General features: G+C 49.7%; 1 protein-coding gene across 4 annotated transcripts in view; it reads left to right on the forward strand.

The window, feature by feature from the left end:
- Positions 1–13,636, forward strand: part of CANT1 (calcium activated nucleotidase 1) — a 132,218-nt gene that overhangs the window by 89,018 nt on the left and 29,564 nt on the right. For all 4 annotated transcript variants that reach the window (XM_069655224.1, XM_069655223.1, XM_069655221.1 and 1 more), the window contains one exon: positions 648–1,308. In XM_069655224.1, coding sequence (XP_069511325.1) covers positions 678–1,308 — 631 coding nt within the window. In that variant the 5' untranslated portion in view covers positions 648–677. The remainder of the gene's footprint in view (positions 1–647; positions 1,309–13,636) is intronic.

A 13,636-nucleotide genomic window follows, 5' to 3' on the forward strand; every position in this document is an offset into this window, starting at 1 on the left:
ATCAGAAGAGTTAACTCTTTAAAACATGTTTTATGGAGAAGCATTCATCAACGTATGTTAGACACCCTGTTTTCAACCCACAATGTGGGGTGAAAAAGTTCATGAAGGAAACGTCTTGCTCTAAATCGATGTATGGTGTTAAGTGGAGATCTTTCTTTCTGTTTGGTGTCTAATCTGACTGTATGTCAAATGGCACATCCCTGCTTTACCGCGTTTCTGGTGGCCAAATGACTTTCTATGTCTAACCTCTTTTGGACTTAACTTGCTCTGTTTCATACCTGATATGTCTCTTTTCGTGTTCAGTAATTGTGTTCTTTCTCTTTGTCTTGAGAGGGAGTTTGGGTATGTGTGTAGCCATTGTCTATGGATGCAATAGTTGTTGTTTCTACCCACGTTTGGTGGCTGGTCTGTCTCCATAGCCCTTTTGATCATTTTTGGTTTGGCTGGGAGGCTAGCTCAGGGTCAACACATTTGTCTTGGAAGCAGCTCAAAGCTGAGCAACACAAGTTTGATTCCTGGTCCCACGACTGGTCTCCGGTAATTAGCATGTTACAAAAGATTAATTGATTTAATGCCTAGAACTCTGCTATATAAATGTACTCAACCTCCGTGCATGTTAAATAGCTGATCTATGTCTCTGTTTGCAGGTCTTTCCTGGCTGTGCACGCTGATGCCATATGAAGTCCTATGAAGGGTTGGGATGTAACGAGCCTATGACCCCCCTGCGGATTAGTGTGGGTGGTCTCCCTGTTTTAGCATCCATGACCAAGGGAGCAGACCCCCGCTTCCGACCGCGATGGAAGGCCATTGTGCTATCCCTGACAATCGCCGCCATGGCACTGCTGCTGTTTTGTCACCACCGGACCACTACAACACGGCCGGGCCCACTTAATGCCCACAACTGGAGACTGAGCAGAGGCTCTGGTGAGCAGTACAATGATACCTACCCACTCACTCCTGTGGCCAAGACTCCTGACGGGGTGCGCTACCGCATTGGTCTTATTGCTGACTTGGACAAAGAATCCCGCAGCACAAAACACAGCAGTACCTGGTTCAGCTACATGAAGAAGGGATTCTTGACGCTGTCCGACAGCGGCGATCATGTCACTGTGGAATGGGACTTGGAGCCCAGCATCTTAGAGACTCACCTGGCTGAGAAGGGCCGTGGCATGGAGCTATCGGAGCTGGTGGTCTTCAACGGAAAGCTGTATTCTGTGGATGACCGCACCGGTGTGGTTTACCACATAGATGGTGACAAGGCCGTGCCCTGGGTCATTCTGATGGATGGAGATGGCACAGTTGGGAAAGGTGGGTAATGGCGTCTATTTTCTGTATTTGGCTTGATTTTTGGCACAACATCTCATAATTATGAGGGCTAGAAATTGTCTTGATTTTAAACAGTATTTTCTTGGAATAATTATCCCGCTTGAGGACACCTTCATGGATAGAATTCCCCACACATGGAGATACTGTTCCAAAGAAAATGTTTGCGCAATTATTTGGGGGCTCCTATCCTTCTTTCAGCAGGTAAATCTGTGCCCCGGAGCAAGTGTGCCACCCTTTTACTTCCATGCACTTTGTTGGGTATGGTATAATTTTGTAAAATAGTCTCGGGTTTTGTGAATGCTGAATGCATGAGCACAGGACCAGCCTGCATTGCCAATGTAATGTAAAGTAATCGAGTATAGCAGAATTTCGGCTATGTCAATCTGTCTTCTGGAAGGCATCCCACTTGGGATTGTAGGTGACCCACTTGGTTTCTCTGCTGAACAGGTTTACTTCGCGAGCGAAGATGGGTTGGGGGTTGCTGAAGAACTGCGCGAGAAGCTTGTGTGAGAGGTGTCGAGTTTGAGTGGTGTAGAGGGAAGGGAGTACTAGAATGTGTTATCTGATCTGTACATGTGGCTAGCTGACGTATGCAGTGTAAGGTGGAACATATAACTGGGGATGATTAGCGAGGAGTACATGCAATGAATTTATTTTTCTGGCGATCGCTTAAGGCCATATCTGCAGTCATTCTCACTGTCTCCCAGCACTCTGGGGGGGCAGGTCTGCACTGTGGTTTAGGGGGGGCACTATATCCTGAAGCCTGTGTGCCCTTGTGCAGTTGGCACCACAAGGCATTTCCAAGATGGCTGCTGCATTGTCTTATACTCAGTAGGCTCTTCCTGAGTAAACTTTCGCCTGCCTCCCTGCATGCTATTTGTGCTTCCAACATTCTTTTTGCAGAGGGGGCCGGCTAAAGCCTGCCGGTTCCCCATAGGCCAAAGGACCACTTCTAAGGCGCTGTCCGTGCCTGGCCAGGCTTCCGGGGCCCTAATCTTTTACATCTACAGCGAAAGATGCTCCCAACATGTCGGATACTCCATCCACGCACATAGAACTGTGACCCCCCCCCCACCTCCCCTTTTTGCCATCACATCAGTACTAACTGTTGCTTGGTGGATGTTTCATCTTTACTTGACTCGCTCCCTCTGCTTCTCCAGTCATTCGCATTGCAGTTTCTCCTGTACTATTGTGAAACCTTCACTCTACTTTCACTCCATGAGCTATGCTTCCACTGACCCCATCCTTGTATTGTTGTGCTGTAATTCCTGTGTCATCCAGCATTGTATTTGTCTGTTAGTGTAAAAATCGACTTTAGGTGTGCCTTCATCCAGCATTGTTTTTGTACTCTCAACACCCACTTTGGCCAACTGTGTACTTGGTTCAGAACTGTGCATTGCAGCATACACACCCACGTCCTCCACCTCGCTTTCTCTCTTCTCTCATTTCCTCCTGTCGCTCCAAGATGGCACTCTCCATCTCCCCATTCTTTTCCAACTGCTACACCATCACCTATCCTCCTTCTCTCGCAAAATCTGGACGGAAAATGCATAAGAAAGACATCCTTGCTGCAAACCCTGGCCTCCCAATTGCAGATACCTATGTCAGTGCATCCTCAAGAGAAATCTTCACCGACATCCTCTTCTCTGTCCCATCTCTTGACTTCTCACCTCACTGCCAGTCCCCTCCAACCCCCTAATCTTCCAGATCCATTAAAGGCGGTACATCCATTAACGGCGGCAGCACGTGGGAAGTCCTTACAGGCTTCTTCACATCTCACTGCTGCATCAATGTCTACCTCAATGTCCTTGGTGAACCTTGGACACCCTCCTTCTCTTTGACAGGGTCCTGCCATCTCTCATCAATTTCCTTCTTTCCCCTGCCTCTCCCCCACCTCTTCTGACGTAAGTCCCTTGCCCCTACACTCTGCCTCAAAAAACCTTCAAAGGCAGCAATCGTCTCCAACTGGCGACCCACAACTCACGCTCAGCCATCAAACACGTTGCTGACATCGGCCTTCTCCTTGAAGACACCGACCTGGACATACTTGCACTCACTGAAACTTTGTTCAATGCCAGCTCAGTCCTCCTTTGACTCACTCCTACCTGTTGGCTTTAAGATCACTTCAACCCCACTGTGCTGGCAGTGGGGTTGCCTTTATCTTCCCAGAGTGGATTCCTTCTTCCTACCCACTCAACCCTACTTGTCCTTTGAGATTCTAGTATGCAAATTGGTCTTCTCTCCTTCCACCACCTTGACCATTGCTACCAGCTACCGGCCCCCAGGAACTTCTTCTCTGTTCCTCTCCGAGTGGGCGGACTTCTGTTCCTCCCTACTCTCTACCACCTCCAACCTGCTTCTACTAGGTGATGTCAACTTCCAACTAGACTCCCCTTGCACAGCAACCACTCTCTTCACTGATCTCTGCTCCTCCCTATCCCTCTCCATTTTTACCTTTAGCCCTACCCACTCTGCTGGACACACGCTAGACGCCATCATCCACTCTAACCTCACTCTCCTCCCCTGGTCACCCCTCTCTCCTGGTCTGACCACTGTCTCCTCACCATTCATCTGGGTCCCTATGGCCCTGTGTCAACTCCTCATAATGCTCTGCCAAACTCGTTCATGAACTTCCGTCCGATGAAACAAGTGTCAGTTGCTGCCTTCTCTTCCCCCTTACCCACCCAACACACTCTTCCACTGACTCTGCCCTTTGCAACCTCAATCTGTCCATTACCAACACTTTTCACATCCTTGCCCCAGTCATGAGGATCCGCCTGAAGCCTGCCTCTAAGCGCAATACGACTCAGAACTTGCAGACCAAAAACATAAGTGCTGGACGGAAGTGGCACTGTTCAGGCTCACCCTCTGGCAAACTGGCCTGCCGCCTGATCCAGAGCCACTACAGAGACTCCATCCGTGCCAAAAAAAGTGCCCGCATTCAGACACAAGTGTCCAACGCATCCAACAACACGGCTGAACTCTTCAAAATCTGCAGGGAACTTGCCGACCCGGCTGCAGTATCTTTTGCCCCTAGTGCTTCCCAGTCCCTTTGCAATGCATTCGCCTCTCACTTCACTTCCGAAACCAAGGACATACCAAACATGCACTCCCCTAATCAATCCCTCCCCCCTCTGTCTCCCCTCAACCACTCACCTTCCTCCCTTCTCCTTTGCTCCCGTCTCACTTGAAATCACCAGAGTTGTCAACTCCATTAAGGTCTCTTCCAAACAGGTTGCCCCGAGCTCTTCAAGGACACCATCTCCTCTCTCGCCCCTGCTCTTGCTGACCTCTGCAACCACTCCTTTGCTACTGATTCTTTTCTTTCTTCCCTCAAGCACTCCCTTGTGTGCCCCCCTTCCTTAAAAGAAACCCTGCCGACCCTTCCTGCCCAGCCAACTACCACCCCATTTCCATCGCCCCCTACCTGGGGAAACTATTCGAGGTTGGCCCTCCCCCAACTCAACTCTCATAACGTACTTGTTGGCGGTCTACATGACCACCAGTCTGGATTCCGAGCATCCTGAGGAACGGAAACTGCTATTCTGAACACTCGTCAAGAACTGCTTGCATCCCTTGATTCCAACTGCTGTCCTTCTTGATCTCTCTACTGCATTTGACACAGTGAACCATTCCATCCTCATGAAAAGGCTCATTGATACCCTTGGAATCTCAGAGCGGGCACTGAACTGGCTTTCCTCCTTCCTAACTAACTGTTCCTTCAAAACCATTTTGGGCCCCTTCTCCTCCCCTACTTCCTCCTCCACCTGTGGCGTCCCCCAGGGCTCCATTCATTCGCCCTGGCTCTTTAACATATACCTTTCTCTGCAGGCACACCTCATTTCCTCCTTCTCCCCCAACTTCCAGTGCTACGCTGATGACACACAACTCTTCTTCAAACTTCCTACTTATGCCCTTGCACCCTCCTTCATCCCTGACTGCCTCTCTTGCATCCAGGCCTGGCGCACTGCTAATGACCTCTGCCTCAATGGCAGCAAAACAGAGTTTCTCCCTATTGGTACCCCTACACCCTACTTCTTCCATTCACTCTAGCCTTCCTTCATGGAACTCCCCTCACCCCCTCCTCTGAAGCCAGGAATCTTGAAGTCATCTTCAACTCCTCTTTTTCCTTTGTCCCTCATATTCAAGACACTGTCAAGAAGTCCCACTTTCAGCTCTTTCTTCCTCGCCTTCTCCCAAAGACTCTGTTACCCGTGTTCTGGTTCTCTCCAGGCCAGACTATTGCAACAGCCTCTTCCTTAATCTTCCTTCGACCACCCTGTGACTCCTCCAGCTTACCCAGAATAGGGCAGCAAGACTTATCCTTGGCCTCAAGCCCAGGGACCGCATCTCTCCTGCCCTACAAAGCCTTCACTGGCCCCCGGTCTCACCAAGGATTACATTGAAATCCCTCTGTATCATCCACAATGCCATCTGGGGCCGGGGGCCACTCTACCTTCAACTCTTCCTGACCAAATATTCCCCTTCTAGACGCCTGCGTTCCACTGGCACCAACTCCCTGCGTGTGAAGCGGTTTGCTAAACATAGAGCTGGTGGTCGATCACTTTCCTCGGCGGGCTTCCTCCTGTGGAATAGACTCTCTCTCCCTCTACGTCTTGAGCAGGACCTCCTTAAGTTCCGAAACAGTCTCAAGAACTTTCTCTTTACCTCTTCCTTCTTCTCCTCTCTTCCCTGCTACTGCTAATCATACAATAGTGTGACAGATGTGCAGGGCCCTTATGTATCCTCAGTGTCCTGACTCCCCCCACATATCTCATCCCAGCCGCTGTCTATTTACTGCACTTACTCACCCATTTTTCTCTTCTTAGCACTTCACCCTGAGCACTGCTCCATGAACACCATAGCACCTATCCCTGTCCCCCCTCTGCACTTGCCCGTTCTGAACACTCACAAGGCATAGTATGTTTGTCTCCCCCTCCTTTTATTCTCAGTATTTGTTTGTAATATTAATTCAGTTACTTATCTTGTTTTAATTCATTGTCTACCTTCCCCTTTCCCCACCTTGTTGCCCTGTTGGTGCTTTGACAGGGTTTTTGCTTATTGTATAAGCGCCTAACAAATGTCAGATAAATAAATGGAGTCACATATATGAAGAGACGATGCATCAAGAAGCACTGTATGCAGAGTTGCATTACATCTAGAGGCAATACTCAGGATGCAGAAGTCTGGTATCTGTACAGGACGATGCAGCTGTGGAGGAGCAACACGGCATGTCAATCAAGGAGGAATGTGTAAGGTATCCCTTTATGGTGTAGAAATAGAGATGTTATGTTAATATGATGTTGTACTGCACCAAATCACCACTATAGTAGTTTTGGCGCACCCAGGCTTGTCCAGGGCTTTGTGTATACTATGTCCCCGCCAGGGGTATCCTGACCTTAGTCTGCTGGAGGAAAGAAAATGGGCGAGACGAAGATGAGAGAATGGGAAAGCAGGGAATGGATATGGGGCGGGGGGGGGGGCAGTGTGTATTCTGATAGTATTGGGTACATGTCAGTCCTGTTAGGTGGACCATAGTTCTGGAAATGAGGAGGAGGAGGTCAATCCTAAGTTATAGGTAAGGTGTAGCATCTGAAGTGCAACAGTCACTCAACGGATGCAATGTTTATCGCACTCTTCAGCAATTTATGTGAGGTCGCAATCAAGTAGACATACAGGCATGTTCTAGTTTTCCATGGCCAAAGTGACGAATCGCAAGAATCAGTCACTTCTTCCAGGGGGTAGCCCTTCACTGTGAGGCTAGGGAGGTGAGCCCGCTATGCAATAATCTCCTTGGGGTGGCGATAAGGCTGAGGTTTGTTTTCACACAAAGATTCCCCGCCCCCCTTCCGCTCCCCCCTCATACCCTGCCGAGGGACAAGGACTCCCTAAAGGCCTTCCCTTTCAGAAGACTGGAATAACGAACCAGACCACTGTTTGTTACGGAGAGGGAAAACTCCAGATTTCACTTTAAGAACAATACATCTCAAATACTATGAAGAAGAAGAGTGGTGAAGGGGTAATAATGATAACTCCATGTCTGGGGCCAATAATAGCAGGAGGAAGAAGATTGAATCCAGAATAACGAGTCTTCGACAAACAGAGAGGAGGGACTACGGTCCTACACTGGTGAGGACCCAGCCACTAAGAATAAAAAGGGAAGAAGGACATCTCAAGAGATGACGCAGGGAAGCCCGGGAGCTACAAACCAGTCAAGCCATGACTGGGACCTGAGAGATCTTCCCGCAAGAGGATGCCACAAAAGGTGATTGGCCAGACGCAGGAAGGAAAGCAGATGCTGACGAGCAGAGGGGAAGAAAGCCCCTAAGAAGAACTGGCAAGACCGGTGGCTTGACCCTGAAGGAGTGAACCGTTGTGTCCGACAACAACGCTGAGACTGCTGGAGCCCTGGTACTGCAGAGAAGAGTGTAAATCAAAGGAATGAGAAACCGAGCAATCCTGATGGAACGTGAAGTACCTAATCTGCGAACAGGCCCAGTGAATCCAAACCGCAGAGAAAAAGGTAATGGAGACGGCAAGAGACCCGGGAGGGGACACGGAAATAACGAATCATGTGATGCTACTTATCCCAGAGTAATAAAGACTCTGAGACTCTGCCTACTCGTCTCTGTGATTGGCCCACAGTTAAGAAGAGGGACATAGACTCTGGTACTCAGCCTATTCATCCAAATGAGTGGTCTACAGTTAAGAAGTGTGATAAAGACACTGGGACCCAGCCTACTCGTCCCAGTGACTGGTCTAAGGTGAAAAAGAGTAATAAAGACTCGAGGGGGCAAAACCTACTCATCCCATGAAGTGGTCATAAATTAAGAAATACTGTGAAACCCATTTCACTTGTCTCAGTGAAAATAGAACTGAACAAAAGAAGCACTATTGGGTCTACAATATCCGAAAAGGGGTTTTATGGTGTCGACTGTCTTATGTAAAAAGAAGTGAAAAGCTGTAGAAATACAGAACACAAGAACCATATCAAGAGGGACTAAGACTGTCTAGTTGAATGAGGAAAAGAAAGCCGGATAGCCACACTAAAGAGCCATTTTTCCCAGATTTTCAAGACTAACGAAGCTGAAGACGAAAACTTGACCAAAGGAGAAAATAGGGAAAACTCCCCTACAATAACTGAGGCAGTTACTTTGTGATAGATAAATGAGCACCTCGGGATGGTATATTAAAGCTGAATAAAGCCTAACAAGGAGAAGCGAATCATTATCCTGGCCTTTTGTTGTTTTATATTAATGATGGGGACAGAGTAGCTTGGATTTGGACAGAGGACAGACTGTGTACTTCTGGACTTCACAAGAGACAAGCACCTTAGTTAGGTTGGTTAGGTAGGGAATACCCACAGATTAGGGATAGTGAGGCTTTTGCCATTTATTATTTGAATAAAAAAATCTTTAAAAATACCAAAAACTGGTCTGCCTCCTCCTTCTGACCTACCACACCATCCTGTACCTTTGCACGAGAAAAGATCTTGGCATCCCCTGCCGATTGTGGGTGGCGGGTGGTAGAGACCAACCGGTTCGATCCAGCCTTGGGCCAAGCACATGTGTAATTTCCCATATCTTGGCCTGATTAACAGGCCCGTTTTTTAGAATTTTCAAAATACGTGGCCAGCCAAAACGCTGTCGCTTGAGTCTTAGGTTTATTGCTAGGACTGAGGAGAAGGCCCCTCCTTGGTGTTTCCTGTTGATGCATAGTCACCTTCCTAGATTCAGCCTCCTGTGTGATGCTGCGTCACCTTGAAGACCCACTCTGAAATGTGGGGTCCAATTCAACAGTGTTTGTTTTAGTCAGGTTGGCCGATAGGATCTCTGGGTACAGGGCCAACTAGGGTCTTGGGGGAAATGTGGCTACAAGGCAGTCCCTTGCTCTCGCAATTCCCTTAGGTGACCTCCCCCATAGCCCAGGCGTCTGCATTCCCTGGTTAGTACAAGGTCTCGGTAAACCCTACAGTCTTTTCGTCACACATGCCCATTTTACCTTCTACACTTCTACCCCACTACACTACTATTTCCCCCGATGTTCCACTCCACTTTCCTACCTCCACCTTTTTGATATTTTTGCAGTGGCGCCAAGCTTGATTTGCTTGTGGTCTTTCCCCTCCCCTTCTGTACTTAATTGACAGGCTGAATATTGTTTAGTTTGTTTGTTTTATTTTGTTTATTTACATATACATGAACTGATAAAATCAAAATTATGTTGACAAGTTATAGAACAGAATAGAAAGGGAAAAAGACGAAAGAAGAACCATAAAAAACAAATGTACAGATGAATCAGAAATACTGTCGACCAGAACGTATCTAGCAAGAAAGTAATTTCAAGACAATATGAGATTAAAACGAAAACTAAAAAGAAGGATAATGGTAAACACTTCAGATCTTCAGATGGTGTAGGCAGGGCAAGGCTCACAGCGCAAAAGGACGCACAAAAGAAATTAGCCACTCGAACAGAGACAAGTTCAGGCAGAAAAGATGGTCCAGCGTTGAGCAACTGAAGGTACTGCTGCCCAAAATGCAGATGGCAAAGGCTGGACAACCACCCACCAAGAGACCCCAATCTAATGAAAGTCACGTCAGGTGGCCAAATCAAACGACCATAACCGAGACCGGCCAGACAGTAGATTGTTGAGTCGTGTTTAAGCAGCAGTGTGCAGGCAAAACGCTTTACACCTTCGCCAGTGTTTTCCTCGGGGAAAGGATGCAGTCCAGAGCGTCGATCGTGGGCAGGGGGCCAGTATGTGCCGGAGGCGGGCCACCTTCTTTGCCCCAGGCGGGCACTTACTTCAATTGATGCGGCACCGGCCAAGGCCTCACTGCTTCCCTTCACCCGCAGCCAGGAGCACTTCTTGTGGGGAAGGGTGGGGCAGGTTGCAGTCTAGGGGCCACGGCCCCTTCAAACTTCCCCAGGTGGGAGTACTTATTCAGTGAACGTGGCAGAGGCTGAGCCGCCCATGCTCCTTTCTCCCCTAAGGCGGGAGGTTTTCCCATTGTTATCCACAGCGGCAGGGAGCCGGGCCGCGCTGCTTCCTTTCCGCTCCAGTCGGGAGTTTGTGTCGCAAGGAATGGGTAGTGGGACTGCACTGCGCCGGACCCGCTCCTGGCCCGTAGTGGGCCACAAGGATAGGCGAGGTCCAGCTGGCAAGAATGGTCATGTGTGCCAGGAATGCCGGCAGCTCCTGTTTGTGGCGTGGCTCTGGGGAGGCCGCACCCCTTGTTGTGACCACCACTCTGGCCTTCTTTGTGTGGCGCGCCAGGGCTTCCTTAATGCCGTTGGCCCACTTCATGGCAGGGAACCGCAGCGTCCCTTGCGCAGTTCAAGCTTCTGCAGGAGCAAGCCGGTCGGGCCCCTACTCCTTGGGGATCGGCGGGGGCCGGATCCCATCCTCATCGCTAGGTTTTTATGGGGCCCACCACACGGTGCGCAGCGCCAGCGCACACTTTAATCCAACACGGATAGCCGGAGCTGCAGTAGTAATCATTGCACGCGTGGTCTCTGCACGGGCCCAGGAGGGGCTTGAGACACAACATCGTACCCAGTGGGCGCTCTCACTGGAGCATCGCGTTCGTCTGAGCAGACGATTCTTGTCGGTTAATTGACAGGTGTTTGTTTATGCTAGTGGGCAACAGCCATTCCGCAAGTGTGGACATTATTGAGAATAATAAACACATTTTTAGCATGATTGTTATGAAAATCATTTGCTTTGCAAAACCTGCCATCTAGTGGCTGGATTTTGAAATTGCCTCGTCTTTGTGGACGTCAGTAGTGATTCGGTTACTTTATGCCCAACTGCTGCTCTTCATGAGTACCATTTCCTTAGTTATTGATCTCAGCGGCATATGTACATAGCGCAGAAAGGAAAGCTATTTTGCATACATTAAGTAAAGCCCTAAGGCCTCAGTTGGGCAGAAAGTCGGCACCCAAAAATGGCCCCGAGGAATTCAAATTGACCACTTACCGCATAACGCGTAATGAGGCTGCTACGGTTTACATTCTCCAGCATGGGGTCTGGCATGGATTCACATGCTCATGAATCTTCCCTGTCTCCTCTAAACCAATCACTGTCCTCTGGGTCATTCTGCCCCCATCCAATGACCGTCCTCTCCCTAAGCCCCTCTTCTGGCACCCATCTTCAGATTTTTACCGCACGCTTCAGTGTTGGGAGTCCTTGAGTTTGCTTTCGGGGCTGTTTGTACATGTTTTCGACTGAAAAAAGTTCAATTTTAGTTTCAAAGAAGCCTGTGTGCTCTTTTCTTCATCTGCCAACAGCGGGGATCCGTTGTCAGTGAAGTTACGTGTCCCTCAAGGTCAAAGATCCATGGAAGATTCTACAACGCCATCTTGGGCCTACTTCACGCCCTCCAACCATGACGGCGAAGGACCGAAGGTCCCTCTTCATGCCCTGTACCAAATGCAGGCTACGGAACGTGTTTGCGGAGAACAAGAACCTGCAATGCCTCTACTGTCTGTACCCTTACCACAAGGAAGTAGAGTGCGAGATATGCCTTGGTTTCTCCAAGAAAACGACACAGGACAAACATAGTAGACTGGTGGCATGGCTTAACATGAACAAGGCCTCTGACCCGTGCTCCGAGCAGGGTCATGGCTCGTCCAGGACCGAGCAGTCTTCTAAGACCTTTTGAGTGCACCCCATCGGTTGGGGCCCAAGATCAGGCCAAGAGCCGCAAGTCTGAGTCCACGGGGTTTGTCGCAGAAATGGGTCCCAATAAGGCGCGATCAGCTTCACCTTCCACCTCCATTGCAAGCATACCTTCAAGCTCCTCTTCAAAGAGGAAGTCATCTACCCCAGCTAAACTGTGGGAGAAATCTGAAGAGCCACGGACGGAGGAGAAGAAAGCTATGCAGCACAAGCAGGCTCAACCGGCACAGGCAAAGACCTCGTTGGCGACTCAGTCGACTACTACTACCACAGCAGCTACGGGCGCTGATCCTATGAGGGTAGCTACCATAGCTCTGAAAGTGGCCCTGACCCCAAGGCGTGACACCATTGCAGTGACTTTGGCAAAGTCTACAGGCACGCCAGACAGGGAGAAACTGGTCCAGGCCTGGTTCAAGACCCTAATGAGGGAAAAGTGGGGAGGGGGCAAGAGGCCCCCAAACAGCCCTCCCAGGCCGCCGCCCAAACCGTGGAGGTCTCGTCCACAGACGACGATCAGGAGTCTTTGCATACAGTCCATGAGGACGTTGACGAGGAAGACGGTGGCAACGACAGCACAGGGCCTAGTTTTCCTGTTCTGAGATCTTTGCTGAGGGACATTTCCTTGGATATTCTGTGGACTCTACACACCTTGGTGTCAGAGATCCAGATGAGACTGCCTCAAGCCCCGGTACCTGTGGTCCCCCAGGTCCCCGATCTGCCTCCATTGAAGAACAGTAAGCATCATCGGACGAGCCCATTTCAACTTCCTCCACAGCGTTGGACCACTTCTCCCCCAGCAGATGCAGACACTGGTATGGGAATGGATACGGCCACAGCAATGGATGATGACTAAGACATCGTCGCAGCGGAGGGTGAATCACCACATTTGGATGCACCACATACGGTGTCCCCACTGGATAAAATGGGATCATTCCACTCCATGATTGCTGGGGCCTCTGAGCTATTCGAGCTGATGCCCGAGGAAACCAAGAAGGGGGGTTTCTTGTATCAAAGGCACAAGGCCAAGAGGAAGACTATCATGACGGTGCCTTTTTTGGACGATGTTTGGGAGGAGGGCCTGGCCCTCAGGAAGAACCCTTGCACAGCTCCAGCCAACCGAGCTAGGCTTGAAAAGAAATATAGGGTGCAGGACTCTGTACTTGAGATCGCAACAATCGGTGGTGTCGGCAGCTACGAGGAAAAGGTCGGCTAACCTGTCCGTGTCGTCTTCGGTCCCTCCGGACAGCAAGGGGAAAAGAATGGACGCCATGGGAAAGAAGGTGATTTACACCGTTGCATCCACTATCAAGGCGGCCAACACACTGGCGATCCTGGCCAGGTACGACAGGGAATTTTGGTACAAGCTAGGACCGATCCTGGAGTTCCTCCCCGACGATAAGAACATGGAAACTCTCGCTCTCTTCCAGGAAGGGGAAGTGGCATTGGACGTTGCCAACACAGGGTTCCGGCAAATGGGAACGGTGTCCGTCTTAATCGACAGGGTTGGATGAAAGCTACTAATTTCCATCAGGAGGTCCATGCAAAGGTGCTCGACATGCCCTTTGACAGGGAAAATTGTTTGGGAAGGCATTTGATGATTCCCTCCAGGCCTCAAGACGGATACAGAGATGG

The sequence above is a fragment of the Ambystoma mexicanum genome, chromosome 3q, assembly GCF_040938575.1.
Source record: "Ambystoma mexicanum isolate Mex_15411 chromosome 3q, UKY_AmexF1_1, whole genome shotgun sequence".
Classification (NCBI taxonomy): domain Eukaryota; kingdom Metazoa; phylum Chordata; class Amphibia; order Caudata; family Ambystomatidae; genus Ambystoma; species Ambystoma mexicanum.